The sequence below is a fragment of the Podospora pseudocomata genome, assembly GCF_035222375.1.
Source record: "Podospora pseudocomata strain CBS 415.72m chromosome 1 map unlocalized CBS415.72m_1, whole genome shotgun sequence".
NCBI classification, from domain to species: domain Eukaryota; kingdom Fungi; phylum Ascomycota; class Sordariomycetes; order Sordariales; family Podosporaceae; genus Podospora; species Podospora pseudocomata.
In genome coordinates, this window is record NW_026946363.1 from 7,691,602 (window position 1) to 7,716,833 (window position 25,232).

General features: G+C 50.7%; 8 protein-coding genes and 1 non-coding gene across 9 annotated transcripts; 7 read left to right on the top strand and 2 right to left on the bottom strand.

The window, feature by feature from the left end:
• Positions 1-5: 5 nt before the first annotated feature.
• QC762_124430 (uncharacterized protein) lies at positions 6-1,745 on the top strand (the record flags this gene model as incomplete). Its single annotated transcript, XM_062886860.1, has 2 exons — positions 6-60; positions 311-1,745. The coding sequence occupies exons 1-2, from the start codon at positions 41-43 to the stop codon at positions 1,743-1,745; spliced, it is 1,455 nt and encodes a 484-aa protein (XP_062750021.1). The 5' UTR covers positions 6-40.
• A 2,810-nt stretch (positions 1,746-4,555) lies between these two features.
• Positions 4,556-8,647, top strand: QC762_124440 (uncharacterized protein; the record flags this gene model as incomplete). Its single annotated transcript, XM_062886861.1, has 1 exon — positions 4,556-8,647. One exon carries the CDS (start codon positions 4,556-4,558, stop codon positions 8,645-8,647), a length of 4,092 nt encoding a protein of 1,363 aa, XP_062750022.1.
• Positions 8,648-9,822: 1,175 nt separating this feature from the next.
• QC762_124450 (uncharacterized protein) lies at positions 9,823-13,413 on the top strand (the record flags this gene model as incomplete). The annotated part of the gene is made up of 4 exons (XM_062886862.1): positions 9,823-9,849; positions 9,951-10,088; positions 10,148-12,328; positions 12,384-13,413. The coding sequence occupies 4 exons, from the start codon at positions 9,823-9,825 to the stop codon at positions 13,230-13,232; spliced, it is 3,195 nt and encodes a 1,064-aa protein (XP_062750023.1). The 3' UTR covers positions 13,233-13,413.
• A 148-nt stretch (positions 13,414-13,561) lies between these two features.
• On the top strand, positions 13,562-15,739 carry QC762_124460 (uncharacterized protein; the record flags this gene model as incomplete). The annotated part of the gene is made up of 2 exons (XM_062886863.1): positions 13,562-14,715; positions 14,774-15,739. The coding sequence occupies exons 1-2, from the start codon at positions 13,648-13,650 to the stop codon at positions 15,737-15,739; spliced, it is 2,034 nt and encodes a 677-aa protein (XP_062750024.1). The 5' UTR covers positions 13,562-13,647.
• On the bottom strand, positions 15,406-18,272 carry QC762_124480 (uncharacterized protein). Its single transcript, XM_062886864.1, has 6 exons — positions 17,800-18,272; positions 17,443-17,738; positions 17,264-17,390; positions 16,810-17,213; positions 15,931-16,638; positions 15,406-15,874 (listed from the first exon to the last, which is right to left on the bottom strand). The coding sequence occupies exons 1-6, from the start codon at positions 18,089-18,091 to the stop codon at positions 15,830-15,832; spliced, it is 1,872 nt and encodes a 623-aa protein (XP_062750025.1). The 5' UTR covers positions 18,092-18,272; the 3' UTR covers positions 15,406-15,829.
• A 3,562-nt stretch (positions 18,273-21,834) lies between these two features.
• On the top strand, positions 21,835-22,281 carry QC762_124487 (uncharacterized protein; the record flags this gene model as incomplete). The annotated part of the gene is made up of 1 exon (XM_062886865.1): positions 21,835-22,281. The coding sequence occupies one exon, from the start codon at positions 21,835-21,837 to the stop codon at positions 22,279-22,281; it is 447 nt and encodes a 148-aa protein (XP_062750026.1).
• A 77-nt stretch (positions 22,282-22,358) lies between these two features.
• Positions 22,359-22,468, top strand: QC762_0025380. The gene has a single exon. It is a non-coding gene; the product is annotated as a tRNA-Leu (tRNA).
• A 171-nt stretch (positions 22,469-22,639) lies between these two features.
• On the top strand, positions 22,640-23,870 carry QC762_124490 (uncharacterized protein). Its single transcript, XM_062886866.1, has 3 exons — positions 22,640-22,890; positions 22,952-23,362; positions 23,424-23,870. Exons 1-3 carry the CDS (start codon positions 22,815-22,817, stop codon positions 23,510-23,512), a joined length of 576 nt encoding a protein of 191 aa, XP_062750027.1. The 5' UTR covers positions 22,640-22,814; the 3' UTR covers positions 23,513-23,870.
• Positions 23,672-25,167, bottom strand: QC762_124500 (uncharacterized protein). Its single transcript, XM_062886867.1, has 2 exons — positions 24,845-25,167; positions 23,672-24,767 (listed from the first exon to the last, which is right to left on the bottom strand). Exons 1-2 carry the CDS (start codon positions 25,000-25,002, stop codon positions 23,999-24,001), a joined length of 927 nt encoding a protein of 308 aa, XP_062750028.1. The 5' UTR covers positions 25,003-25,167; the 3' UTR covers positions 23,672-23,998.
• Positions 25,168-25,232: the final 65 nt, after the last annotated feature.

Genomic DNA, 25,232 nt, shown 5'->3' on the forward strand with positions numbered 1-25,232 from the left:
TAAACGACAAAGAGTCGAGAACTGGCAGACAACAAATGACATGAAGAAATTTACGACAAGGTAGGCACTTAAATTTCCCGAGCTGTCCATTACCTGGTAGTACGAATAGTCCTCAAATTTATGTTCCACACGTCTAAATGGCGGAAAATGGCTGCGGCACGCTGCGCCTCACTGGCCGTCATTACTAAAGAACCAGCATTCCCAAGCCTGACAGAGCCGCAATCCTTCCACCTCGAATATTCTTTTATTACAGCACTCCCGACGACAAGATATCACGGTCTCGAGCTTCCTGAGAAGTATTCCCTTCCAGGTTCTTACCCAAGCCAATAGCGAAAATGGCAGATATAATTGGCACCATCGTCACTCTTTTGGAAACGGTTCAGTCAGCCGTCACTCTCTACCAGCGCATCGACGGCCTACCCACACAAATGACGCAACTCGGTAAACGAATCGAGCGCCTGAGCCCATTTCTGAGCCGGCTGGAATCTTTCATAAAAAAAAGACCAGCAGCTGCCTCCTCAAGCCTGTATCCTGGCCAGAAACAAGATCTCAGACAATTGCTGGATGCTATCAACGGCCACATCAAGAAGGCAACCGACCTGTTTGAGCGATACGAGAAAGGCATTCTCTCGCGGTCTCATGATCTTGAATTTCGAGCGCGATGGGTTTCACAAATATGGTTTTCCCTAGTAGAAAACAGCCCAGAGAAAGTCCAGGCAATCCTGGATGATATCGAATACGACAGGGGCGTTCTTTCAGACTACCTCGCCCTAATGGCTGTGGACAAACAACCCGATATCCCGAGTCCCAACCTGATCACAAGTCCAGCCCCTAAAAAAATTATCATCAACAGCCCTGCGAACAAGCACATCGCTAATTCCCCAAAGAAGAACAACTTATCACCATCGTCAGCACCAGCCAAACGACCATCACCATCACCATCGCCGATACCACGACAAGATTTAAAGGTCCTCTTTGTCGACCCTTATCATGCTGAGCGAACAGCGATCGCCGAGTCTCTCCTTGCCCTCTTTCGGGAGCTGACTCCACTGTACAGGTCAAACACACCCTGGCGCATATCAACCGTCTCGTCCGCTGGATTCTTTGTCAAAAATTCTTCTGATTTGGTACCAGTCATCTCATCCCTCAACTACAGCTACCCATCATGGAAGAAGGATTTCAAGCCCGGCGGCCCGGGCGATGTTCCAAAACCCGAAGCCTTGAAGGCCATCTTTGACAACAAGTGGGCAGACTACCCCTTTAAAAACGCGATCAAGTCGCAAATATCAACTCGCCCCAGTGTAGGCTTGACAAAAGACGTGTTTAAGAAGTACGACTACATCATTGTCTTCACCAAGCGGGATCACGACAACATGGTCAAGCTCAAGGAAGCGGTAACTGCAATGGCAAAAGAGAGGCAAAGGGCACGGGTGTTACATCTGGGAGTGTACTTGGGCGGGGAGATTGTTTATCCAACATTGGCAAAAGGAGCGGGGGAATTTATTGAGCAGACAAACCGGCATGAGTGGAACAAAAAGGTGGCTCAGATCAAGACGGCGTTGAAGGAGTTCTTGAGGCAGGAGATGCGGTGGCAAATGCCAGAGCTACCTGGTCCAGAAAAGAACGATGGGAAGCAAATCAAGGATACCGGGGAGAAGGATGCAAATGGAGTCAAGAACAAGAAGACAGAAAGCGGTAAGGACAAAGTGAATGCAGCTGGTAAAGCGAAGGGAAAGGAATCTTAGCGACATGACGCTTTAGGACCGGCTTTTGGTGTGCTTTACCTACTTACATCGATGAGAGCCGGGCATTTTGGATTCAGATCAATGGTAATTGCATGTTGTCTATATTTCAGACCAATTTTGTTGATATTTTAGAAGTCCGGGTAAATGTTTTGTTTTGGGATCAGACATGGCTGCCGGAGATACAAGCTCAGCACCGGCTGAGCTTGTTTCCGTCAAGCTTTGACTAGGCGCCGCCACTGACAGGGGCTTTGTTCAGGCACGTACGTTACATATAGTGTTATTGTCGACGGCTAGAACCTAGATTCAATTAAACCCAACTTCATAGATGACGCGGCCATCGACATACACCTTCCACAGCATAGTCCTTCCCCGCAGAATGTATCCCGACCAACACACATTCGCTTCTTACTTCTTATAACATGCGACCCTGTTCGCTTCTCGGCAAGTGATCCGGTTCCTCAAGCCCAAAAATGCTTGCAGAGCAAGTTTATTGCGTTGGCCAGATGCCGGCCGTTCTACACGGCTAAACAGCAAGAGCCTGGACTGGCCTCTGGTTTGGCGAGCCTAAGAAGGCTCTTCAGCCGGATGATACTGATCGGAAAATCAGGACGCCAGTTCCATGGTCTACTCAGCGGGAATCGTGAATCCGTTTGTCGGAAATACAGAATTTGCACTTCCCTGGAGTCACACCCAATGGCTTGTCAGGGGCAGAAGACTTGTGGTTGCACTTTTGATATTGATCATGGCCGGCAGTAACCTTGGCTGGTTATGCAATCTCGTGAGATCGTCCGATCCAGGGCTTGTATCGTGGTGAACCACGTAGCTGTTGCCTGTATTTAGTCTCAGCCGGCCACGATTATTGTCTTATCTTTCATGAGCATCATATGATTTTGATATCATTCAACTTTCAACACACTCAACATGAGAATTGTATATCTTTCGGCGTTGCTTGCGTTTGGCCTACAGGCTGAGGCCCAGCTCGCTGCCAGACAGCGCGGCGGCGGTGGTGGAGCAGCGTGTGTGTGGGAAGGTCATTGTCTTGGTATACCTTTGCCTATTCTTTCAACTTTCACCGTATAGAGACTGACAAGTTGCCAGGTGACGAATGTGACTCTGAGCTTGACTGTGACGGGGATCTGTACTGTCGCTCAGGAAGATGTGCGAATCCCTCTACCCAGAGCTCCTCTCGTGGCGGTGGACAAGGCTCAATCATCCGCACAACAACCATATACGTTTATCCAACCCCTACCGTGAGACCTACCTCACCTGCTCAACCAGCTTGCGCTTGGACCGGACATTGCATTGGTATCTACTTACCCCTGGACCCCTGGGTTTTCTCTCTTGGCAGCCAATACTAACCGTCTCCCAGGTGACAGGTGCGAGGACGAGAATGACTGCGACGGAGACCTGATCTGCCGTGCAGGTCGTTGCAATCCTCTTTCCGGTGGCATAAGCACGTCCACGCGCAGAGCCACGGTCACATACCCGCCGGTTATCACGCGTATCACCAGTACTCGCCGTGTCACGGTCACACTGCCCCCGGTTATTACCCGCACGAGCACAAGTACACGTAGGGTTACAGTTCCTCCCATCGTGACGACTGTGACTCGCAGCAGAAGCACAGCAGTACCGCCTCGTCCAACGCCAACAAGCAGACCAGGGCCAAATTGTGGAGACAACCCACTCTCTTGTATCGGTACGTTGTTTTCTGCCTTTTTTAACAGATAGGTTGCTGATGCTCATGATAGGCTTGAGCTGCCAGGAGGATTCAGACTGTGGATTCGATTTGATCATCTGCAAGAATGGCTTTTGTGATTTGTGACCAGCGTTTCAGCTGCCGACCAGAGATGGCGAACAAACTTGAGCCTGTGTGGTGGTACCGAAATGAACCAAGTGCTCTAAAAGGGCATCTGTGTCTCTCCCATGCGTACCCAATGATTGGGTGAGGATCTCTGTGTTATGTCCATTTAAGGTAGCTTTGGAGAATGTAAAACGGTCGAAGCTTTTGCCTGCTAGTAGGAGAGGTGTCATTTTCTCTTTGTATCCCGCATGTCGTAAGACCACAAAACCCGCCAACCTAGGTAGGTAACTTGGGACAATGAGGTGTTCAAAGTTGTACAGTATAACATGTGAATTTGCGAGATTGGCATTACGATTTGCCTTGTGGAGGTTATTCATAGTTAGTGCTGTGATTTGATGATGATAGGGAGGCTTGGCCAAGGAGGGTGAAGTGGGTTGCGAGTGCGGTTTAGAGTGCGGTTTAGATGTCACGATGTCTGTTTAAGGCAGGCAGAAGTCTTCGCAGTGTCGAACGTTGCTAAAAGCGGTATGGCAATGGGATGTGCCACTGCGAGACAGAAGCTTGGACCATCTGAGAACCAAAAGCCTATCCGTAACATTCTCTCCGGTTTGAGCTTTTTGAGGACAGCAATGTGGGGTGCTAGGCACACCAGCTTAGTATTAAGGTAGACCATTTGGTTGCGTTGGCTGCAGAAAGACCCGCTCCATCCCGTCCGGACGAACACATAATGGGTATCGGAAGACGTGGTATCGGATCGGCGTCCCACTCCCCGGAAACCTGACTAAGCAGATCGGAGATCGTGGAAACAACTGAAACAAGGCAGGCGGGCAAGCTTGGCATTTCATCGCCAAACCTCGACGAGACCGCTGGGTCGCGTCTTTTGACGCAACCCAACTTTCTCCGCTCAACGTACGGAATCTGCCAAAACTGCGAACTGATCTCGCACACGAGACCTCGCTGCGAGGAACAGAGCTCTCGTGCACACTGAGGCCTGGGCTGCCCGAGTCAAATGGGAGCCGGAACGACCCTGTCAGCGGCAGTAGGAGCGGGTGGGACAGCAGAGTTCAGTGAGCCGAGTCACCAGACGCCACGGTTACCTCCCACCTGTGGAACAGACGACGCATCCACCACAGCTACAGAGGATCTGGACTTGCTCGAGAGCATCAAAGAAGTCTTGGACGCTGATTCCCGTCCGACTTTTGTTTTGGATCTCGACCCCGACGACCCCCTGCCGATCACTCCCATCGATTCCACCGGCAGCCCCACTGCCAGAGCCAAAGTCCTGCTCCCCGTATTCTGCAACGTTGCCCTGCGACTGTACGAACAACTTTACGATGGCCTCATCGGTCTCGACGCTCAGGGCTTACCGCCAGAGCAAGAGCCTCAGGACGCCTCCTTCGATGAGTTCAAGCGATGGGCCACCGGCGTGACGGCTCATGACGACTCCAAGGACGTCTTTCCACTTTCGTTTCTCTACGGCGACCTCCTCTGGACCGGCTCTACCGTTAGGAAGCGATGGCGCCTCATCAGTGGGAACCGCTTGTGGCGCGCTGCTGAAGTTGCCAGTCCCGTTGGTGACCTGTCCTCTGGAGCACCAGCTGAAGTTGCGACAGGCGGCTTTGTCGCAGAACACAGCCTCAAGGCCGCATCACAAAAAGCGCCACCGTCAGAACGCCCAACAGACACGAGTCTCCCCGTATCAGGAACGACAATAGCCGTTAGGTACTCCAAGCAAAAGTCGGGACGGCCTCCTCCAAAGTCGTTCTTTTCAACACGACAGACCCCGGCGGGAAGTTCTGACGACACCACAAAATCATCCGCATCCATCACCTTGGCTGCACCAGAGAAGTCAGTGGCCGACTGGACCTGTCCTGAGCCGAGAGGGGTACTCTCAGCTCATCTTCAATATGCCCGGACCGTCAACTGGGCCATCACGCCATTGGGTCCAATGGAGAAATGGTCGCCAGAATTCAAACAGACGGCCAACCTCTGCATGAACAACCCTCACCCGGCCGCTCTGTTCTGGGGCAGCGAGCTGACAATGCTGTACAATGAAGCCTATGCCACCGAGGTGGCTGGCAACAAGCACCCTTCTCTTATGGGCACCGGGTTCAGCGGTCCTTTTTCTGAGCTCTGGGACTACCTTCGCCCCATTTTCGCTGAATGTGCCCGAACAGGGATAAGTGTGCGCAAGGAGGATGATTACTTGCCTATTGACAGGCATGGCCTACTTGAAGAGACCTTCTTCTCTTGGTCTTTTACTCCGATGTATGGGGGCACCGACCGAATTCTCGGCTTTTACAACGCACCTTTCGAGACAACGAAACAGGTCATCAACCGCCGGAGGATGCATACCATCAACAAAATTGGCGAACGAACAGCCCAAGCCAAGGCTGTTAAGCAATTCTGGAAATTTGTTTTGGAAGGTCTGCAAGACAATGAACGCGATGTCCCTTTTGCGTTGCTCTACTCTGTGGGCGATGGAGAAGGCGAAGACAACGACCACTCTTCCATGTCTTCAGGCAGCACCATTTCGCTCAAGACATGCCATCTCGAAGGATCCATTGGAGTCCCCGATGGGCACATGGCAGCCCCGACGCATCTTGATCTCAAGCGGAGCCGCGAAGGGTTTGTGCCATCCTTCCGCGAAGCCATGCGCACCAGAGAACCAACCCTGCTTCACACACGAGATGGGACATTGCCGGAAGTCCTCCTCGAGGGTATCAACTGGCGCGGTTTTGGGGATCCCTGCCGGGAAGCTGTCATTTTTCCTGTCCGGCCGACTAATGGGGATGCGGTGCTTGCCTTCTTAGTGTTGGGCGTAAACCCTCGCCGGCCGTACAATGACGAATACAAGGCTTTTACCAGCATGCTTAATCGACAGCTGGCCACCTCTTTGGCATCCGTGATCCTGTTCGAGGATGAGACTCGGCGTAGCAGGGATGCAGCGGAAGCAGCTGCATTGGAGAAGGAGCAGTTGACACAACAGTTGAATTTGCAAGCCAGCAGGTACAGACGCATGACTGAGCTTTCTCCCCTCGGAATGTTTCTCATCAGCCCCGAGGGTGTTCTACGCGAGGCCAACGATCGGTTTTTCGAGATGACGGGCCACACCAGAGATAACAACAGCCAGTACGAGATGTCGTGGCTGGATATCATGGTTGAAGAAAGCGCAAATACGATGAGAGAAGGCTGGGAGCGTCTGGTCAAGGATCACTTGCCTTGGTCGGGAGAGTTGAAGCTAAGGAAGCCGCGGATTAACCCAGCGTTGGAAACGAATGAACCAATGGATTCCTGGGTTTTGTTCAGTGCCCATGCTGAGTTATCTCATGATGGCACGGTGAGATCCGTAATGGGATCCATCACAGATATCTCACATCTCAAATGGGCCCAAGGTTTGCAGAATCGTCGGCTCCAGGAGGCCGAAGAGACAAGAAGACAGCAGAATGAATTCATTGACATCACCTCGCACGAGATGCGGAACCCCCTCACAGCCATTCTGCAGTGTGCCGACGATATTTTATCGGCCTTGGGGGCCGGAGACAATCAATATCAGGGCACAGAAGCGACATATCGAGGAATTGGGAACGCTAGTTCAGTCACCTCACAAACCATTCAGTCCTGTATAGATGCCGCTCAAACCATCGCATTGTGTGTACAGCACCAAAAATCCATCGTGGACGACATCCTTACCATCTCGAAACTGGATTCAAACTTGTTGCTTTTGACGCCTGTCCCCTGTCAACCGAAGCTTCTGCTGCGACGGGCTGTCAAAATGTTTGAGCCCGAGTTACAGGCGAAGAAGATTGAGGTTTCTTTCGACATCCGGGAGACCTCTCTTACCGGACTCAGTGTGGACTGGGTAGCCATGGACCCGAGCCGCGTCCTCCAGGTTCTCATCAACCTTCTCACCAACGCCATCAAGTTCACTGCGCCTGCCAAAGACAAGAGGCTGATCACAGTTGCATTGGATGCATCTTTGAATCCTCCAGATGCCCGCCTGATCCCCGGGTTTCAGTATGTTCCTGTATCGTTCAAGGCAGCTGCTGGTGGATACGTTGACTCGAAAACATCGGCTCTATCACCGGAGGACGAGATGCCCGATGCGACAGTACCAGTTCCATCCAGCGAGCTATATCTGTATTTCCATGTGCAGGACAGTGGCTGTGGCTTAACGCACGAAGAGAAGCAGATATTGTTTCAGCGATTTAAGCAAGCCTCCCCACGGACTCATGCGCAGTACGGCGGAAGTGGACTAGGATTGTTCATTTCCAAACGACTGGCTGAGCTTCATGGAGGGCAGATTGGAGTGGCGTCGGAAGCAGGGGTGGGGAGTGTCTTTGGTTTCTTTGTCAAGGTGAGGAGAGCCGCCCCCTCTCCTGTATCACGCGAAGAGGAGGATGCCTTCCTCGCAGCGGTTGGGCCAATGGAAAGACACTTGCATCCAGTAGGCGAACGAAATACCTCTTTGCTCAGCAGTGAAGCTGTCAAGCAGGAGGGCAAAGGATATTCTGGAGTTTCTTCCGCCGAATTCAGTTCGGGCGCGAGCCTAGTTGGTTCTATGGCACCCGAGGCAGCACCGGCACGACCGCAGCCATTTTCAAGAATTGCATCCGACGTCTCATCAACATTCGACCCGAAGCAGCTTGATATTTTGGTCGTTGAGGACAACCTCATCAATCAAAGGGTTCTCGTAAGGCAACTCAAACAGTATGGATGCAATACGGTCGGCGTTGCGAATGATGGCTTGGAAGCGCTGGCCTTTCTTGAGAAGACGCACTTTTGTCGGACCTCTGAAGAGAACCCGGGCCAGGATCTATCCGTCATACTCATGGACTTGGAAATGCCCAACATGGATGGCCTAACTTGCGTCAGGGAGATTCGCAAGTGGCAACAGGAAGGAAAGGTGACCAAAGGGAAGCACGTTCCTGTCATTGCAGTAACCGCCAACGTGCGGGACGAGCAAGTGGCCACTGCGAGAAAGAGCGGAATGGACGATGTTGTGTCTAAACCTTTCCGCATCAAGGATCTAATGAAGAAAATCGAAGTGTTGTTGGGGCAGGATTTGGCAGGACCACAGGCACAGCCGGAGCACGCATAATGATAGGGACACGGCTTATAAAGGTATCGTGGCTGAATAGAACGCTTTCTAGAGCGTGGCAGTTGCGCATTGGGAATGATACCAGGGATATGAAATGGGGGCATGGGATAGCACGTATACGAATCGGCGTTGGTGTTTCTCGTTATTGTCTATTTGGATATCAAGGTGCCATGGCGCTAACTTCTAGAAAAGATGGCGGGGGGATAGATGTCACGGCTGTTAGATGTTGCTCGGATTATCTTACTAATGAGGCTCTCAATACCAGAACTGTATGATGTCTAAATCCCGCCCCGTCAAAGCCTTAGTACCTGCGAACAAGGTTTCTACACAGCTTTGAAAGTAGACAAATGCGCATTGTCATAGTTAGTACCGGGTTAGGGTTCAGGATTGGAGTACTCAGGGGTTCAGGGGCTCGAGAGTCGGTAGTTGTCAGCAGAGCGCTAGTATGCGGTGTTTGTGCCCACCTGAGATTTGCACACCAGTAACAAGTAGGTACCCAATGTCCCAATCTACTCCATGTCTTGAATCCAGCTTCCTTCCGCTCTGCATGCTTATAAAAGACAGACTTATTAGGTATCCATTATCCGTATCTCTGTCGGCGATTGGAACTTTCAACTTGCTCCTTCGGCAAACTAGATACACCGCCTCCGCGTAGGTAACTGACCAGCTTTCTTAACACCTGATTGGTTAACTCGCCTATTTCGGTCGAGCTCGCCGTCTCCCGCGCAAGGAACTGACGCACCAGAAAACAATTACTAAACACTTGGCACTACAGCACTGCCCAACGGTGCATTGCGTTTCTCCGCTTTTCGGATCATGCCGTGGTTTCCACGAAAGTCGACGGTATTTACATTGCCAAGATTCGGCCTTTTCCCCTTTTTGTCCCGTAACCGACATGGTCACGGATCCCGCGTGCCCCGTTGACCTGCGCGTCTTTGTCTGCCGACACGAATTGACACCAATGTCAAGTCGCATAACACATGCAAAGGCTTCATCCTTCCGACTGCTGACCAACTGACTGTGTAAGCCTGCGCTGATGCGACCGTTGATCATGCCCATGCGACTGATTTCATAGCCGGCGGTGAAGCCTACTTATAGCTTGGACCCTCTGCCTTAATCTTCACTTTTTAACTTCAGCTTGATTCCGTTGTTGTCTTCCCCTTAAGAAAGAAATCATGGCTCTCGGGGGCCTTCCTTTACCGGTACGATATATTCCTTATCCACCTCTTGGTCTTGGTTTCTGGGTCACTCCTTTGAGAAAAACGTTCAGGTTGGTTGTTACTGATACCCAATGCATCAATAGGGTCCCCGCGCATACCCCATTGTGGGGAATGTGCTGCAGATTGATACCAGCAGCACCCTCAAGTCCCTTGATAAGTTTACTGATCAATATGGCGAAATCTACCGCCTCGTGCTACCTTGGGGAACAACCGCCATTGTTGTAAGGTCCTTGATGCACGTCTAGTTTATAAGCAAAGCGCCCTGACCATGGAAATGTAGACAACAGCAGCCCTCGTCCATGAGGTCTCCGATGAAACACGCTTCAAGAAGCCTATCATTGCTGACCTCGAGCAACTCCGCAATGGCGTTCCCGCTGGGATGTTCACCACCCCGACAGAAGAACCAGTATGGGGTATCGCCCACCGCGTCCTAACCCCTGCTTTCGGGCCGGTGCCCATCCAAGAAATGTTTCCCGAGATGCACGAATTGGCTGCCCAGCTTGTCATGAAGTGGGCTCGCCACGGCCCTGAGCAATCCATTGCGGTCAGTGAAGACTTCACCCGACTTGCCCTCGACACCATTGCCCTGTGTTCGATGAATTTCCGATTCAACTCTTACTATCACGACGAGCTGCATCCTTTCATTACCGCAATGGCCAATTTCTTGACCGAGTCTGGAAACCGATCCCTCAAGGGCAACTTCTTGTCCAGTCTATTTTTCTGGTCAAGCAACAAGTACTTTGCTGACATCAAGACCCTGAGGGACATTGCTCAGTCAGTTCTCGATGCCCGGAGAGCGAATCCAAACGGAAGAAAAGACTTGTTGTCGGCAATGCTGGATGGCGTGGACAGGAAGACAGGCGAGAAGTTGGATGACGGGGCTATCATCGACAACCTCATCACCTTTTTGATCGCAGGCCACGAGACCACAAGTGGCATGTTGAGCTTTGCGTTTGTGATGCTGCTCAAGAACCCAGAGACGCTGAAGAAGGCCCGCCAGGAGGTCGACGAGGTGATCGGTCGAGGACCGATTACGGCCGAGCACATGAAAAAGTTGCCATACATTACTGCCATTCTTCGAGAGACGCTCAGACTATGTCCGACCATTCCTTCGTACGGCGTTCAGGCTCTCGAAGACACAGTTATCGGGGGCAAATGGGCAATCGCCAAGGGTCAGGTCGTTCTTCTCTATCTGGCGAGATCGCATCGAGACAAAGCGGTCTATGGCGAAACAGCTGACGAATTCATTCCTGAGAGGATGCTCGATGAGAATTTTGATCGGCTCAGCAAAGAACATCCTGGGTTTTGGAAGCCTTTTGGAAATGGTCAGCGAGGATGCATAGGGCGCGCGTTCGCCTGGCAAGAAGCCATGGTCATAATGGCAATGCTGCTGCAAAACTTTGACTTTAAGATGTCGGATCCGTCCTACGAGCTCAAGATTAAAGAGACTCTGACCACCAAGCCTGAGGGATTCGAGATGAAAGCCAAGCTGAGGCACGGGTTGACGCCTACCGAGCTGGAGAGACAACTGAACGGCAGCCTTTTGGAGAAGAGCACACTTTCCAAACACCCGCACGCCCAAGCGACAGAGAAAGGGACACAGCTCAAGCAGCTCAACATTTTTTACGGATCCAACACTGGCACGTGTGAGGCGCTTGCCCAGAGGCTGGCCATGGACGCCCCTTCACACGGATACAATGCAACAATCATCGATGCGCTTGATGCAGCAGCAAACCAGCTCCCCAAAGATAACGCCACCCCTGTTGCTTTCATCACTGCGTCTTACGAAGGAGAACCGCCTGATAATGCCACCGATTTTGTCACCTGGATCAAAGACTTGCCTGACACATCCTCCCTCAAAGGAACCTCTTATGCCGTCTTTGGCTGTGGCCACCGCGACTGGGCCAACACCTTCCACAAAGTCCCTCGTCTGGTCTACAACACTCTTGAACAAAAGGGCGCTACCCCTATTTGCGATCTCGGTCTGACAGATGTTTCCCAAGGTGAGATGTTCACCGACTTTGAGCAATGGGAAGACGACGTGTTCTGGCCTGCCATCAAGTCAAAATACGGTTCTGCTGTGGGTGGTGGCAGGCAACAGGCTCTTGAGGTTCAGTTCTCAACCCCCCGTGCTTCGACTTTGAGGCAAGACGTCGAGGAGGCTGTAGTGGTGGAGGAAAAGACTCTGACCAAGGGAAATGGGGTTCCAAAGAAGCATCTCGAAGTCCAGCTTCCGGAAGGCATGACATACCGCGCTGGGGACTATCTGGCCGTGTTGCCGGTGAATCCCAAAGAGAGTATCGACCGGGTGATGAGAAAGTTTGGGTTGGCTTGGGATAGCCATATCACGGTTGCCGGTGGGGCTGAGGGCAAGAAGACGACGCTTCCAACTGGAGTACCAGTGCCAGTCCACGAGGTGCTTGGCTCTTACGTTGAGCTGTCGCAACCTGTCACCAAGAGGGTACGCCCGTTTCTATTCTTCATCCTTTGCTTCTAATTGACTGACATTTTTCCAGGGCGTACAAACACTTTCCAACTTCACTTCAGCTGCAGCCGACAGAGCAGCACTGTCTGCTCTTTCCACGAACCCCGAGCTCTACACTTCGACCATCATCACCCCTCGGCTATCATTACTGGACATTCTCGACAGATATCCTTCCATCTCTCTTCCCTTCGGCACATTCCTCTCACTCATCCCCCCGATGAGAGTGAGGCAGTACTCGATTTCCTCTTCCCCTTTGGCATCGCCTTCCAAGGCTACTCTCACTTACACCCTCCTCTCCGGCCAGTCATTGGCCAACCCCGCCAATTTGTTCGCAGGTGTCGCTACGTCGTATCTGTCTGCCCTAAGGCAGGGGGATAGACTTCTTGTCTCTGTCCGGCAATCACACTCGTCGTTCCACCTACCCTCCAATGTCGAGACCCCGGTGGTGATGATTGCCGCCGGAGCGGGCATAGCCCCCTTCCGTGGTTTCATTCAAGAGCGGGCGGCCTTAGCATCTCAGGGTAATAAACTTGGCAAAGCGTTGCTCTTCTTTGGCTGCCGGCATCCCGACTGGGATGACCTTTATTGTGACGAGCTTGAGAAGTGGGAGGCTGATGGTATTGTGAAAGTGACAAGGGCTTATAGCAGACAGAATGACCGGGAATACGTCGGTGACAGTGTTCTGAACTACAAAGACGAAGTGAAGCAGCTGTGGGACAATGGTGCAAGAGTGTACGTTTGTGGCAGTCGGGCAGTCGGAGATGGTGTGAGAAGCGCCTTGGGGAGGGTTGTGCTTGGTGACGAGGCAAAGGAGGGGGAGATTGCAAAGTGGTTTGAGGGGGTGAGAAATGTCAGGTATGCGGTCGACGTTTTTGACTAGTTCCAGCTTGTTGTCAGTTACCAGATGTTTAATTGGCAAATGTCTATCCTGCCGGACTGCGGAATGCCATGTTGTTTATTGAAGGGATAAGATTGGTAATCAGGCGTTCATAGATCCCACTCTCTGCTTAGTTATATCTGCTCTATCTTTGAAAAGCTCAATTTAGTACCTTTGAATGTGACCAGATATGCAAACCTGGTTCTTCGTGTTAAGCAGTGATATTGGATTCGGTGTGAATCAGCTATATTCCCGAGCGTGTTGCGGCGGCAAGAGAGGTCCCCCGTGCCCCTCCCACAAGATTGCGGGGTCCAAGCATGGCCATGGTGCGACTTCACACAGAAACACCCGCAAAGCAGGCTCCATGGGCGGGCACACAACATCGCGACTCGACACTCCACAATAAAAGCGTCTCGCAATGTGCTATCAGCTTCTCGAAAGATACAGTAGTTGCGGCTGCTACTATTATCGACACCAGGTTGACAAATGTTGTGCGCATGGCAGAGCAGGACATATTGTTCAACAACGTACGATCCTGGTTGGTCACACATGTGCAGACCACACCAGTCACTTCGAAGACTACGGCAAATACGGCTCTGCTACACCTGCACAAAAAAGCGTTAAGCTTGGGTACTCGAAGCAAGTGGAGGAATCGGATGAGACTGGTTTGGATCAGAGCTCCCAGCCCTCCATCGCGATCCCCATCTGCATTGTGGCTTCGTCCTTGAACCCTGAGTCAGTGGCAAAGCGTCCCGGGATATCTGACGACTTTGCCTGGATTGAAACACCAGTCCACTACGACTGGGAAGATTCAGATGCCGAATCAAGAGTCTTGGATCCGGATAGCATCATCTCCGTGCCATCTACCGTGAGCTCCGTCGACCCGGACGCAACTGAGACCATCTTTCACCGCCTCCTTCATTTTCAAGACCTTCAATTCCTGTGGTCACACACGGTGCAACTGTCAGGCTCTCGTTTGAAAAGCAACCACAACATAGCCCGGTTTCTCAAGCTGTATGCTATCGACCTTTTGAATCTGGCCTTGAACACAGAAGATCGACCGGAGAAGCGAGTGAAGCTGGATACCGCTAATTTCGTCAGAAGATCTCGGAGGGATATCGCTCGGAGAATTACGGAGGCTCATTGCAAGACATGGACAGATGACAGTGCTGCTGCAAATAATGACATCATTGAAGATCAAGAAATCGGTGAGAATATCGGTGCAAGGCGAGATTATGACCAAGGTGATAGCGGGCCCGAAGATGAACCCTTCGACTTGGTCACTGCTGTTGCCGAGGTATTTTTGTTCGAAACGGACCCAGTTCTGCACTTGCAGTCCAATGTTAAAGCATTTGTCAACCGACAGTGTCCGAAGGTCGTCCAACAAAGCTTCTGGGAATTTATGACTACCAAGACAAGCAACATGGTGTCACAATTAAGGCAAAAGCCTCTGGAAGACGGGAAGACGAGAATAACATGGACCTGTGTGAGTTTGAGCTGGCAATTGTACACACCCTTGGTATTTACTGATTTGTGACCTTCAGAAATGCGGGAGGAACCTTTACGATGATTTTACTGAAATTGTGCCTGGGGCAGTCAAACAGCTTGAAGCCGAATTACGATACCAAAACACCAAACAGCCTGAACTGGAGTATGATAACCTAGATGCTCAAAATACCCCGAGAAGCCACCCAAATTCATTTGCCAGGGTACTGTTTCAGATGTGGACTGGGACAACACGGATCTTTCGCAAATTTCAGTACCCTCTTTTACCAGAGCACAAGTCTTCGCGTGGCAACATGAGCCTCGAACTCGGCAATCCCTGCACGCAGTCGTCACAGCAGGCACCATATACTACACACCTCTTCCTTCTTCTTTGTGTTCCTTTTCTCCGATTTGCAACAAGACTCGCTCAACCCGAGGTTTGCCAGATCAACTCCGATCAGGAATTATTCCAACTCCTCCGGCGTCAGTATCTCATAGCACGTTCGGGTAAAAGATGGTTATGGGGCCAGCTCAGAAGAGTACAAGCCATAGACTTTGTCAAATTAGAGCTGTATTCGACTCAAGAGCTTGTGGACATCTGCCACTCTCCATCTCTTCCCCAAGATACAGACCCGTATGTTTACAATCCCCAGCCGGCAGAACACATACCACCAGTTGGAGCAAATCACCTCATGCATCTGTTTTCTCATCCGTCGCACGCCGAGCCTTTGCCGATTCTCTTCAGACGAGTGCCCAAAAAGGTTGACAACCCACTAAAGCCTTGTCCAATAAACGGGGTTGGGTTAGGCTGGAGCCTGTACCTTCAAGAGGGCATGAACTGGCCGGCTATGCTTCTCTATGGCTGCATTGGGTTCGGACTCAGCCTTTTCACAGCGGTGGTTTGGGCCACACTTGTTAGCCAAGGGGATGTGCAAGGAGGCTTTGCTATTGGGGGCTTTATGGTAGCATTTTTAGGGTTTGCCGGAGGCGTCATGGCGCACATGAATGGTGGGAATGGACTGTAGAAATAACCGCATGAAAGGCAGCAGTACCTATCGGGAAATATAACAAAGCAATACCGACATGCTAATCATGCTTCTCTTTCCCAGCGGTCATTAGAGACTCTGTAGCCCATATTCCGCCTTGATAGCGTCCGCAATCTGTGTCTTCGGTCAGTCCTGAAACACTTTTGCCAGAGAGGGAAAGCATTGCGTACCTTCTCGCCGGAAGCATAAGTCGTGGCTGTAGGTGCAGCAGTCAAGACAATAGGCCAGTAGCTCGTATCAATCACTCTCAAGCCCCTGGCGCCATACACCTTCATTTTGGAGTTCACCACGCCGCCCATTAGTCTCGGCATCATGGCTGCCGTGCAACACTGATGGGCACTCGACGGCTCAGTGACCCCTCTCAGTATTTGCTTGAGGATATTCTTATCAGTGATGTCGTTGCTAAACGGTGCGGCCTCAAGGGGATTCAACGCAGCCATGCTGGGCTGAGACATGATGTGTCTGTTTTTGAGGAACGAGGCCACAATCAAATCCTCATCAATGGGATCAACGTTTGTACGAAAGTCAATCAGTGGCCACTCGAGTGGATTGGTAGAGTTGATCTGAACAGTCCCCCTGCTCAGAGGCTTGAAGAAGTACATCCTGACGGAGTTGGCGGTATCCCAATGAATCATCGACACGGGAGTCTTGGGGCCTTCCAGTTGGCGAAGAATGATTTCGCGTTGAAGAGCGTAGCCTGCTTTGACGGTGGCGTGGGTATCATCAGGAAGGTATCGAAAGGGGTTGGTTCTGCGAGCCGCAGAGACGATGGATTTGCAATCAGAAGTTGCGTTGCAGAGGGGAGGGAGCGCAAGGTTGGTGCTGAGACCACGAGTAAGCTGGTAAGGACCTTGGCGAGTTGCATCGTAAAGAGCTCGCTGCTCAGCGTCGTAGACTGGATCCGAGTTCAGGGTTCCCACGTTTGGCGAGATGTTGTTGGTGACTGCCAGGTTCAAGTTAGCACTCAAGTAACGAGGTAAACTGAGAGGTACACACGTGCCATTGTATGGAATGATGATGCTAGGTTGGTCATGAAAGTTGGCTCCTACGCCGGGAAGCTCGACCACGATTGGGATATTGAACTTGTTCAAAACCTTCTTTGGACCAATTCCGGAAAGCTGCAGGATCTGAGGTGTATGCACGGCGCCTCCCGCAAGGAGAACCTCCTTTGTGGCTTGAGCTGTAAGACGCTCCCCGCCTCCAGTTGGTAGATATTCAACCCCAGTCACCTTCTTGGTGTTATCGAACAGCACTTTGGCAACGGTATGCCCGGCTAGAATGTGGTAGTTTGATCTCGGCTGGACACGTGTGAAATGGTTCAGTCGAGCATGGCTTCTAGTTCTCGTGGTCCCAGAGGTAACGGAGGGGACATAGACTACGCCTGAGCCATCACCAGCATGTGGATCACCGCCAGCACGAAGGCCTGATGAGATTGCGGCCTCAAACCAAATGCCTATCATTGTCAGCCAAGGAAACAAAAACAAGGAAATAATGGTCACTAACCACTTCCTTCAAAGTGGAAGCTCGGAAATGAAGCCTGCACTGGCCCGGTTGTCCCATGAACTGAGGGATCAAATGAAAAGTTCGCAGCAGCTGCATATGCAGGATCTGGAGCGGTGAAATTTTCGCTCTGTCATCAATATTAACAAGACATCCAACCGCTCGCTGTCGATAAACCTGACCTTCTTGTAATAGGGAAGCAAATCGTTCCATTTCCATCCTTTTGCGCCCAGAAGCTCCCATGCATCAAGCTCCTCTACTCCAGGTCTCACATACACCATAGCATTGAGGACCGAGCCACCACCAACCACCTTCCCAGCCGGCACATTGAATGACCTGTTGTTCAAAGCCGTCTGTGGAACGCTGGGCAACGGAAGATACATGTACTGGAATGGGAACGGGGTGAAAAACTGTCCTGGAATCAAGATGTTGTCTTCATCCTGATCGAAAATGCCGGCCTCGATAACCAAGACCTTGACTGTTGTTGTGCGTTAGCAAATCTCCACTGATAATCGCTTCTGATGAACTGACAAACCTACCTGATGGGTCCTCTGACAGTCTATCAGCAACAGTTAGCCCAGATATCCCCCCGCCAGCAATGATGAAATCATAGCTATTCGCCAGAACAGTTCTGGGCGTGACGACGGTCGCAAATTCCGGAGCTTTCCCTAGAGCAGCCCCAACGACTTTGTGAGCGAGCAACCAAACAGTAAGAGAGAGCAACTGCGACCTCATCGTTGGAGAGAAATTAAAGGCGCGTCGGAACACATGAACCACTCTGACTTCTGGACACGTAGAGGCCTCTTTTAAGTCCTGAGAGCTTCTCGGCATGAGGCGATGGTACGTATATGTCCCATACGGGAGTATATTGAAGGCATGGATGGTATCAAGGACCTGTCGCAAAACGCTAACGCAAAATAGTAGCTCTGGCGAGGGACGATGTCACTACGAACCGCTGACACCGTAACTAGTGCATCCAATATACAGGGAGGCAGAGCCAACAGCATCGTTATGAAACTGCATTTGCTTCCTTCTGGGATACCAACCAAGATTGCATTTCCGGGACCTTTATTCCGAATAGCATTTAGCCCTAAACTATTGATTACTTGGTGATGTGATTTTGCAGGGGTCGTGCAGCAACCCCTCTCAATATGTAGCCCGGCTTATCCGATCCCGAGTCCGAAGGGTTGGGACCACAGTGCCAATCCGAAGAGAGAGATTGCACAAGCCAAGAGAAGCAAGATCGTGTTCCTAGATTGCTGTATCTGCCCATCTGTCTGCCTAAAGATATATACCTTACATCTACGGCAAATTCAGCTCAGGCTGTCACCAACTTGGAAGCAATCCTAGACTGAGATTTTGGCATTTTTGCTCCCGCCTTCATGATGTGCGAACCGCTGGTATAGCCACCTTTGGAATTATAACTATACGAGAAGTAGGTAGAATGACGACGGCGAAGATCGGTATGTTGATCAAACCTTTGGACCTTGCTACCACGGAGAACGACAAAATCGTCAAAAGGATCTTTGATGATGCTGCGGGTAAGCGGTACATGCGTTTTGCATATGATCCGACCTACAGATTGGCTCGACAATTGTTCAGATACAGTACCTACCTGTATTGAACGAAGGGCACATATACTTCTTGGGATCTTGGCGATGTAGAAGTTACCGGGCTTTTGGAAGAACATCAAGAAGCTTTCAAAGGTGGTCAGCGGAATCGCGGAAAACATCCAGACTGTGGGGATAGATCGAAGCCATGAGGCAAATAATGTAACCACGTAGAAGATCCGGACACAGAAACAGGTCCCAGAGGATGACTGAAAGGGGTGTACAGGACGGTTCCACAAAAAGTCTGATGGCGAGCAGGCAACGAGCGTTTTCACCTTGTAGTCAGAATTGCCAGCCTCAACATAGACATTTTTGGACCAAGAACTCTTCTCATAATTGGCAGTGGGCAAACTACAGCCAGACGTATCGAGCTAAATAAAACCGACAGCGAGATATAACTATTATCGCTTCGTAAGGCATTACACCTTAGGCCTTCTTGTCCCCTGTTTTACTCTTTGGGCTGTTTTGGGCATTTATTACCTTCTCTTTGACTTTGAGCTCCTTTCAAGATTACAATCCTTCTTCTTCGACTTCTTGCTTGACTCTGCAGACTGATCTGGGGACTTCTCCCTATCCTTTCTAACCTGATTTTCACCTCTCTGAGCTGACTTTGTGCAGTTACTACAGTCGCCAGTTTTCAACTTGAGTCACTCGGTGTGGATCGGGCAGAGCTCCTGGTGCGCAGCCAGCACCGGTCTTGGATCGACAGTCGCCCTTGGCTTCGGAAAATGGTGAACCGTTCTTGTTCCGATGCCACCCATGTTAATGATAGATAAATGATAGCTGTTGCAGGCTAGGTAGTCAGTGTAGCTCAATAAGTAGATAGCTTTGGTCGCGACTTACGTAATAGAGATAAAGTGTTGCACGGAATAATGTTGGTAATTACTTGACTTCAATGTCTGTGGTGACAGGATACTTGAAACTGCGAGTGAGTGCTGTGTACTTTCATCGTTCTTGAATGCAGGGATGAGACCCGACTTATAAGCCTTGCCAGTTTGCATAGGTAGGTCAGCGCCTTTCGAGAGTATTGTATGCCGCTTTGTTGACAAAAATAGAACTACCTGTACTCCGTAGTTCTTTAATTTTGCAATACTAATGCCCTGCATATGCTCAAAGCATTTCCCGAGTGCATAAGGAGCCATCACCCAGCCGAGTGCCTAAGGTAGGTAGGTATGTTCAGAGTATATTGAAGATGTATTTAGACAACACAAAAGTACCTTAGGTAGGTTAAACAACACGAATACGTCCTTTGTATCATGGGTGGCATATGTGAGCAGATATGATTTCACACAGAATCCCCTTACCTTGACTTTATTCTAGAGAAGTTCTAGGGGGGCATTACCCTTTTTCTAGGGTGGCATTACCGCCCTTATTCTACCAATAAGCCGCGGTGCCGAGTATGAGTAGCTGCAAGGCAGCAGAAGAGATACTCAAGGTACATATGTAGGGTCTGGGTCAACTTTGGGATATGCTGCGTCAATAGATGACCAGAAAATCACTGTCATTTGCGTTGTGATCAAGTATGGAGCTTACGCCCCTCTCAGGCTTTGTTCAGTCCACAACACAGTGTTTTCTCAGCTTCCTTTGTTTTGCCACCCAGTGTATCTGAAACGGGTTCCACACAACAACAAAGGCCTGCATTTGAATCTTTGAAGATACCTTATCTATCTTGAACAAGGTTTCTTTCCAGTGATTGAAAGGCCAGCGCAAAGGAAACGTGGTAGTTCAGATTAACAGGTAGCAATCTTAAACCTTGGCTCTGTGGACAACATTCTCGGCTGCTAAGAGCCACGACGAAGAGAAACTGTTGAAACGGTTTCACAGAGCCCCAAAGACACTTTTATCGGCCGGCTTTCGACAAGCCCACACCATCACCAAAGACATCACTACGCATAGATACAGATACCTCGATCATCAAAACGACTAACAAGATGGCAGCCGCTAGCTCTCCCTCCTCTACACATCAGGATGCTGTCCAGCAAGATGTCACTACCGATGCCAATTCGGATACTAGCGCCAGCGCGGGACAAGGATCGAACAGTGAAGATTCCGTCAAGTCCGAACCAGATTCCATCAGTTATCAAGTGGAACCTTTTGTTACGTACCAACACCGCATTCGTACTCTGGCGCGAACAGTCCTTTGGAAGAATGTCCGCGAGGAGGATCCTGATGTTGAAAGACTCGGCAATGGTTCATATAATCGTGTTATTGGGATCACCCACAAAGGCAACAGTGCATATGGGAGATTGGAATACGTCGTCCGTATCCTATGGAACCATGAGAGAGAGGACTTGGAGAAAGATATAGCTCCTCTTCTCTTCGTGAAAGAATATACCCAAATACCGTCGCCGGATGTCATCTTCTACAATAGTACTCCCGACAACGTGCTGGACTCGCCATATGTTATCAAAAGCAGGGTCCGTGGAGTGAATGCACACAGGACTCTCATCGATTAGGACGAAGCGCAGAAGATTACTCACGAGGGATGGTGCAAGCTGGCCCACAAGCTTGGGAAGGTCGTCAACCAGATGCTTTCGATCCTCAACAAGAAGCCTGGCCAGCTCGTGCTGGATTTATCTGGCTCAAAAAATGTCTTCATCGCGCCTCTACAAACAGCTATTGGCGACCCGCCCGAAGTCCGCCGCCTCGATAGTTCGTCTCCCCCAGAGGACACCGCCCGCTCTCTACTTCCACGACTATGCTATTACAGAAAAGCGTTAAATTTGGAAAAAGATCCAGAGCATACCTACGATAAAATGGAGGTTTTGGCACGAGTGGCTACCGATATGGGAGAAGCAGACCACCTCAATGACATTCCTCACACCTTCTGCCACTGTGACCTTTTCCCGCTCAACATAATGATCTCGGTCAACCCATCCACATATGAACCCAAGATAGAAGGGATTCTTGACTGGGACTCGGCTCTATTTGCGCCTGCCTTTATGATCTGTGAACCCCCCGCGTATGTGGAACAGCAAGTTGCGCGAGGAAGCAGCAGACGAAGAGTGTGAGGACTGGCATATCGACCTCACCTTTGACCCTATCACCGAGGAAGACAAGAAGGTCAAGAGAATATTTGAAGAGGCCGCTGGGGAGGAGTACGTGCGCTTTGCCCACGACCCAGTGTATCCTCTGGCTCGCCGACCGTTTCAATTTGGTATGACAGGTATCCACGGAAATGTAGCAAATGCCGAATCTGACAAGCTGTTGGAATACTGGGAAACCCTCAACAAAACAACGAAACAGGTTGCTAGCAGGTTCACAGAAAGCATGGAGAGCGTGGACATGGAACCTACTCATCAGCAACCTGATCATCCCTCATCGGAGGAGACAGCCTCAAACTTCGAAGCGGGGCCAAAAAGGTGGCTGAGAAGAGTCAAGGAGAGGACCCAGCGTTTCATTAGCATATGAACTCCTTAGTATAAAGTCTGGGAGGGGAGCTGTTAGTTGATATTGGGAATAAAAATCTTGTAAAAGCCAAAAGTGAATGATGAGAGTGGGATTCGAACCCACGCCCTTTCGGACCACGGAATCTGCTAAGAGATATTGATTAAGGAATACCTTAACGTGGCGCCTTAGACCGCTCGGCCATCTCACCTTCTAATTTCTTGAAGTGGCTTCAAGAACTTTCCATCCAAGACGAGAAACGGTCCTGCTGCTAGGTTGACTTGGAAGATAATTTTCTTCCACTGCGCCGCAGCGTTACACCGCGCAATGCACGCCAAGAAGCACTTGCCGGGTTGTTCTCCGCATCAACATCCCCGCACGAACCCCCAATTGCTCCAATCTGCAGGACGGCAGGGGTTCAGTCGGACGTGTCTGTTGGGCGCGAAAAGGAATAAGACTCGGAGGATAATTAACCATGTCAATGTCAACTTTCTATTTCTACTTTTGCTGTCTTCGCGCCATCTTGTAAACTCAGTCTTTGGAAAGCCCTCGTCAAAATGGCAGTCGAGAATACGACATGGCGAAATAACGTCTGGCTAGTGTGGTTTTACATCGTGTTTCCCATCACTGTCTGTAAGTCAAGATCGATACCCCGGTTCTGTCATTGATACTGTGCTCAAGAAACTTTCAACAGTAATCGACCTCCAAGAGGTCATCTACCCATCCTCTCTCCTCGTCCCAGCCGACGCGCCTCTGCACTTCGCCTACAAAGCCAAACAAGACTACATCGCCAAGTTCAACGACCCCATTGTACAATGGTCGCCCGAAACAGCCTCCGGTCATGACAGCTGGATGGGGCTTTTTATACACCTCGAGTTCTTTTTTCTTCTTCCCGTCATGATCTACGCCATGTACAAGATGGGGATCAGGCAGAAGGGAACGAGCGGCCCCGACGAGCTACTCTTCTTTGTGTATGCGCTTTACAATGCACTCACCACAGCGGTCTGCATTCACGATACATTTTATTGGGACAAGACTATCTGGGCGGACGAGAGTCAGCTGTGGACGCTGAGATCAGCGTACTATGCGCCGTTTGTGTTCATCCGTAAGTGTTTTAAGGATCTTTTTGCATGAAGGTTGTGACATGCTTGCTCACAACATCGCAGCTCTCCTCGGGGCGTTTGACATGGGTTCACGCATTCTATCCCGGTTCAAGGCGGCGGATGCGGCGGCAGAATCGAAGAAGGCCGAGTGAGAGATTGGCTTGGGGCAACCCATCGCCTTGGCGACATCGTCGAAGGTAATTGGGCAAACGTTTGGGCCGGAAGTCGTGGTATTGAGAACCCAAGGCTGTGTGATGTCTGAGTATAGACCAGGCAAGGTTAAATAGAAAGGAGGGAGAGGGAAAGCATCCGTGGGCTGCATATGGATCAATTTTTTGTGAGCAACTTCCAAGCTTTGCAAACGCTCCAAATATATGCAAATGATGCCTAGCATAAGGTACCTAAGGTAGATAGATGTAAGATATAAATACGAGTGTTCTCTCACATCCGTATGTAGCTACCTCTGATGCAGCAGAAATATAAACAATGAGATAGAGTAGCTGGAAAACACGTTTTCCACAGTCCCACCGTTGCATTTATATAAATAACATTGTAATGTCATGAACCCCCAAGCGCCCAACTCCCACCGTCCACTCCAATTCCCGTCTGGTGATACACAGTCAATTCCAAACAACCTCTCAGTCAATAGCTCTCTTCTGACCTGCACCAGAGTAACCCCATCCATTCCCGACTCCAACGCCGTATCCTAACGGTGTCGCGCCTCCCAGCGTTCTCCCCTTCAACCGCTTTGGCATTATGACTCCAAAGAAGTACGCACCTGCCACGACAACTCCGGCCCCGAAGGACAACAGTGAATAAAACACTGTGGAAGCATATATATGCCCTCCCATCCCCTGCCACTCGACTCTTCCCTCAGTTTTTGGCAGGGCAGGAGTAGGGAACCACCTGACGCTGAACTTGAAAGGCAGCGGGTCTCCAATGACCAGTCTCACAGTGTCCCCGCCTTCCATATGTGTCAAGGGGCTCGTCGAGTATGCTGTTGCAGAATCCAGAACACCGCTGTCGTGCGGATGGACATGTTGCTTGGGTGTGCTGTGCAGCAAAACATTCATGTGGGTAGATATGTGCATGTGGCTCAGCTGCAGCGTCCCCGCGAGCGCAAAAACCAGAGGGATGTATTCTTGCTCGGGCTGTCGCTGGCCTACGACTTCGATATGCGGCGGGGGCCGGGCGGGCAGTCGGCAGGCGAGGGGTGCATCGGCGTGCACGTAAAACTCGAGGAGATGGAAGAAGGGGTCAGAAATCATGGGGATTGTGCAATTTTTTTCTTCTTCGATTCCGTACCGGAATTCTAGCGGTGAGGACGTCTCGTTGCAGATCGGGAAAGGGATCCATTGGATTTCGTGGGTTGGGGAGTCGGGGAGGGATACGTGTTCGCCCGTTTCTCTGGTGGTTTGCGACTCGCAGGTCAGTGTATGCAACGATGGGATTTTGGGACAGGACGAAGAAGAAAACAAGCGTACGAGCTGCGATTCATACACTCAACCCGAATGGGAGCGCCATAGTGGTAAGATGGCAGCGAGAGTTCGTGGTGGCTTGCGCTGGAAGCAATGGCAACATGGCCGAAAAAGGAAGCTGTCAAAGCCAGCAGTGGCAGTCGAAGCCACGGTCGCAGTATCATGGCTGTAAATCTGTAGCTTTGTATCGTCAATGACCCAATGCCAACTATCGCAGGGACATTTTGCGCAGTCTCTTTCGATATTGGCGAAGGGCACACAGTCGATTGCAAGACGGCCTGAACCCGTCAAAGGCGGATGTCGCCGCTGAAAGCTTCCCCAGACTTTTGGTTCCGTCCTCTGTGTCCACTTTGAGCTTGACCTTACAGGGGGGCTGCCAGGCTGAGTCATCGTG

Coding starts and splice junctions, on each gene's coding strand:
- QC762_124480 (XM_062886864.1), bottom strand. CDS start 18,091: ATGCCGAGAAGCTCTCAGGACTTAAAAGAGGCCTCTACGTGTCCAGAA. Junction 17,391..17,442: donor TGCTTCCCTATTACAAGAAG/GTCAGGTTTATC, acceptor TATTGATGACAG/AGCGAAAATTTCACCGCTCC. Junction 17,214..17,263: donor CTTCCACTTTGAAGGAAGTG/GTTAGTGACCAT, acceptor TGACAATGATAG/GCATTTGGTTTGAGGCCGCA.
- QC762_124490 (XM_062886866.1), top strand. CDS start 22,815: ATGGCAGTCGAGAATACGACATGGCGAAATAACGTCTGGCTAGTGTGG. Junction 22,891..22,951: donor CGTGTTTCCCATCACTGTCT/GTAAGTCAAGAT, acceptor AACTTTCAACAG/TAATCGACCTCCAAGAGGTC. Junction 23,363..23,423: donor TGCGCCGTTTGTGTTCATCC/GTAAGTGTTTTA, acceptor ACAACATCGCAG/CTCTCCTCGGGGCGTTTGAC.
- QC762_124500 (XM_062886867.1), bottom strand. CDS start 25,002: ATGATACTGCGACCGTGGCTTCGACTGCCACTGCTGGCTTTGACAGCT. Junction 24,768..24,844: donor GAGTGTATGAATCGCAGCTC/GTACGCTTGTTT, acceptor GCAAACCACCAG/AGAAACGGGCGAACACGTAT.